The sequence below is a fragment of the Temnothorax nylanderi genome, unplaced genomic scaffold (genome assembly GCF_030848795.1).
Source record: "Temnothorax nylanderi isolate EJ_2023f unplaced genomic scaffold, tnyl_v1.0 TNYL_tig0655_pilon, whole genome shotgun sequence".
In the NCBI taxonomy this organism is placed as follows: domain Eukaryota; kingdom Metazoa; phylum Arthropoda; class Insecta; order Hymenoptera; family Formicidae; genus Temnothorax; species Temnothorax nylanderi.
Window position 1 is genome coordinate 18953 of NW_027249717.1, and position 3548 is coordinate 22500.

Below are 3548 nucleotides of genomic sequence, written 5' to 3' on the forward strand. Positions count from 1 at the left end.
CGTCTAAAAGACGTGTCGTATGTTGACGTATGTTTTTATAAGACGTCCAAGTGTTCTTTAGACAAAAACGTATTGATAAAAAGAAAAATATGATTGAAGAGCTAGTGCTGCTTGATAAATCGGTATATATGAATAATTTAATATCAAGAGGCATGTGTCTCACGCTAAGTGTCGCTAAGTATATTTACAATAGAGATTGCGGTTTTTTAAAGAAAGTTATGTAAGTATTAAATCATTGATATACCGGTGTATTAAATAATTCTAGCTTCTGTCTCCTATTCTTTCTCTTGTTAACGCGTTTTCAAACAGTTTCGCCTTAATTGCGTGGTTGTATGACATTATAAATAATGTAAAATATCTGAGTGTCAAATTAGCTAGCAGTAAATATATTTACAGGCTATAACAGCGTTCCGGTACTCACTGCTAGTACTGAAAATCTGTATAGTTTACTCGAATAAGTCACGTACACTATAGATTTTCAGAACGCAGTCTTAGTTATATCTAAATTGGTCACGTCGTGTTTTTGGTTGTTAAATGTTACAGTTAATAATGACTGCATTCCGATATTTACTACCAGTACTGAAAATCTGTAGTGTACGTTGGGGACAGAAAAGTTGTCCGGTTGAGTTTCAAAATGCATCCCGGCCATTTGGAAGTGGATAAGCACTAATGAGCACACAGCTTGCGCAGTGATTTATTATAAGAGCAGACAAATAAGATGTCAAATATATTGAAATGTTACAAGAATTGGAAATTGCTGATGACATGGTAACTAGATATTAAATATATAGAATGCGTTTCGGGACTCAACTGGGCAATTTTTCTGTTTCCAACTGTACACTATAGATTTTCAGTACTGGTAGTAAATATCGGAATGCAGTCATTATCAACTGTAACATTTATCAACCAAAAACACGATGTGACCAATTTAGATATAACTAAGACTGCGTTCTGAAAATCTATAGTGTACGTGACTTATTCAGGTAAACAGATTTTCAGTACTGGCAGTGAGTACCGGGATGCAGTTATAGCCTGTGAGTATTTACTGCCAACTAATTTGGCACTCAGATATTTTGCATTATTTAATGTCACAACCACACACACTGAAAAAAAATTTTTTGTATTTGCGATTATAATTGCATAGTAAAATAATTATGGTAGGGGTTACTATTTTATAGTTACTATTGCTATAATATTAGTAAATATAACCTTACAATAGTTGCAGTTATCACAATTTTACTATAATTTTTAGTTGTCCCCACCATAATTTTAGTTGTCCCCAATGGGGGACGTCTTTAAGACGTCTTTAAGACGTCTACGTGTTCTCTGGAAAAAAATATTCCAAACAAATTTTTTTTTATTAAAAATTAATAAGATGTCAGTAAAATCCTATTTTTTACTTTTTTAAAAAGCCAGTCATTCAACGACGCTTTTAAATCATGCAAGAAAAAAAAATTGTTACAGTTTGGTCGCTGATCAAACAGCCATCATCATTTCGCAGAATGGTGCAGCAAGAGGCGGTGGTAGTAAGGAACGCCGTGAAGCGTTATGGAAAAGGACAGCCGGTACTCGACGGTCTGAATATGACGGTTTTACGGGGTACCATGTAAGTAACCATTATTTATCATGTCAATGCAAAAAATTAATCGTCTTCGCTATCAATTTCCGCTTTGAATAAAATTGTAAACGAACAATCCGAGTTTTTCAAAAAAAGTCATCGAGAAGATACTCCCTAGGGAGAGAAAGCAATGCAACGAAGATTGCATTAATGATTAATACGTACTCGTGATTACTTGCGCGATTTTTAATGTCATTCAGCAAACCTATATACAGCATATCTTTTGCGGTAACCTGAAACTAATTTCTTCATCCTTCGATATATGTTGGAAATTGCCTCAAACTGTCGTCACGCACTTTTCCGCGTACATTTACCGATTGCTTAAATTGCCGTTGCTTGCAAAATGCACGACAAGATAATTGTATAATTTTTTAACGAATATTCAGATAAGAAAATCTTTCGGGACCTATCAGAATCATTATAATATTATTTAAAACTTGTGTCTAATTTCTAAGGTAATTTTATTTATACATTTTATGGTAACGCTTCTCTAACCGCTAGCCAAATACTCGTTAATAATTCGTTAGGATTAGGGCTTATGTAAGAAAATAAAAATGTGTTAGGCATATACTTAGCGTTGTGTAACATTAGACATATACGCGCGCACACATACGCACAAATTTCAAGGCGCACTAGAAAATTAATAGACGGACTTGATTCTCGATTCATAATTTCCGAGCCAAAATGAGATTCTTATTTCAATACATGAGTAATCTGTAAAACTCGATATGTTCAATAACAATTTATAAGACTATATATAACTATTTATAGTGATCTTAGTCATATAACGACTACACGTGTCGACTTGTCAAAAAATATATTTTTTCTAGTAAATAAATCTCGAAATTCTCACATCGCATTCTCTTTCAATTCTCTTCTTGTCTGAAATTAAAGTGTCCTGGTAATCGTTTCTGATCCTCTTGTCGACATTTCCGCAGATCTAGCCGTTGGCAAGATGACCGCTTCTAGAATCTCATCTATCGCTGAGCCGCTGTCTGATTTTGTCTTCATTCTCTCATTAAAATAATTATGTTTGTCAGCGATTTCTTTTGTTAATATTTGTCTATTTCTTTTATTATATTCCTTGTTTTTATTCGAAGGAACGAGAAGTGTTCTTCGAGTCTTCAGGATGTCCTTTACGTTTATCAAGGATCCATGCATAGCATCCGTTCCCTTAGGTTTCTGTTGATCAGTCTCTTGCAACGTGTCTATAGCATTCTCACTTGGCGAAATTGAGGAAACACTTTCCAGTTGACTAAACCGTTCTCCATTTTTCTTGTCGTGAGGAGTACCTATAAATTTTTTCGACTTTAACGAAGTTTCGTTTTTTACAAGATTTTTATTCCTAAGTGCTTTTATTTTAGAAAAGAATGTACTATTTATGATAGAATTATCATCGGACACGTTAAATTTTCGATTAATTGGAATTTTAACAGTAGTAGGAATTTTACCCTTAATATCATCTTTGTTACGTTCTAATAATTCTGGATGATTCATAACATGTTTCTTCTGTAGGTGTGATATAATCCGTGTATTTTTCCAAGATTTATCTTCATTTTTTCAGTCTTGTTAATTTCGATGTCCTTTATTCTGTTCAGTTAAGGTTTCTTCTTCAATTTAAATTTTCAGTGTTCGAAATAATGTCGCTTCTATCTTCCGGAATATATTTATTGTCTTTTGATTTCTCGTGCTGTCGTTGATTATCTGCTAAATTGTCTAAAATAAGTTCAACTTGTCTTTGTAAATTCAAGAGTCTCCATTTTGAGATGTAATCAAGATCATCGTGCAATTGTTGCCATTTCATATTGAGCGGGGGGGTGTCAGGCCCCCGGATGCGAGATTGTCTATAATGGTTCGAAGGACCAGAGGGGGGTGATTAAAATCCCCTCACGAACGAGATACAAAGCGTGAAAGCGCAATGTGCGCATGC

General features: G+C 34.2%; 1 protein-coding gene and 1 long non-coding RNA gene across 10 annotated transcripts in view; one reads left to right on the plus strand and one right to left on the minus strand.

The window, feature by feature from the left end:
* The first annotated feature begins 297 nt into the window (after nucleotides 1-297).
* Nucleotides 298-3548, plus strand: part of LOC139784659 (ABC transporter G family member 20-like) — a 44881-nt gene continuing 41630 nt past the window's right edge. The window contains exons 1-3 of one of the 9 annotated variants that reach the window (XM_071723849.1): nucleotides 530-1157; nucleotides 1253-1377; nucleotides 1465-1606. In XM_071723849.1, the coding sequence (XP_071579950.1) occupies nucleotides 1503-1606 (104 nt within the window). In that variant the 5' untranslated portion in view covers nucleotides 530-1157; nucleotides 1253-1377; nucleotides 1465-1502. Of the gene's footprint in view, nucleotides 381-525; nucleotides 1158-1252; nucleotides 1378-1464; nucleotides 1607-3548 lie in introns of those variants that run through there. The other 8 variants (XM_071723851.1, XM_071723852.1, XM_071723853.1 and 5 more) reach the window with 8 other exon arrangements.
* Nucleotides 2056-3548, minus strand: part of LOC139784661 (uncharacterized) — a 4170-nt gene continuing 2677 nt past the window's right edge. The window contains exons 3-4 of the long non-coding RNA XR_011721623.1: nucleotides 3070-3548; nucleotides 2056-2910 (exon numbers count right to left, since the gene is read on the minus strand). The exon at nucleotides 3070-3548 is cut by the window's right edge and continues 595 nt beyond it. This is a non-coding gene — a long non-coding RNA (uncharacterized lncRNA). The remainder of the gene's footprint in view (nucleotides 2911-3069) is intronic.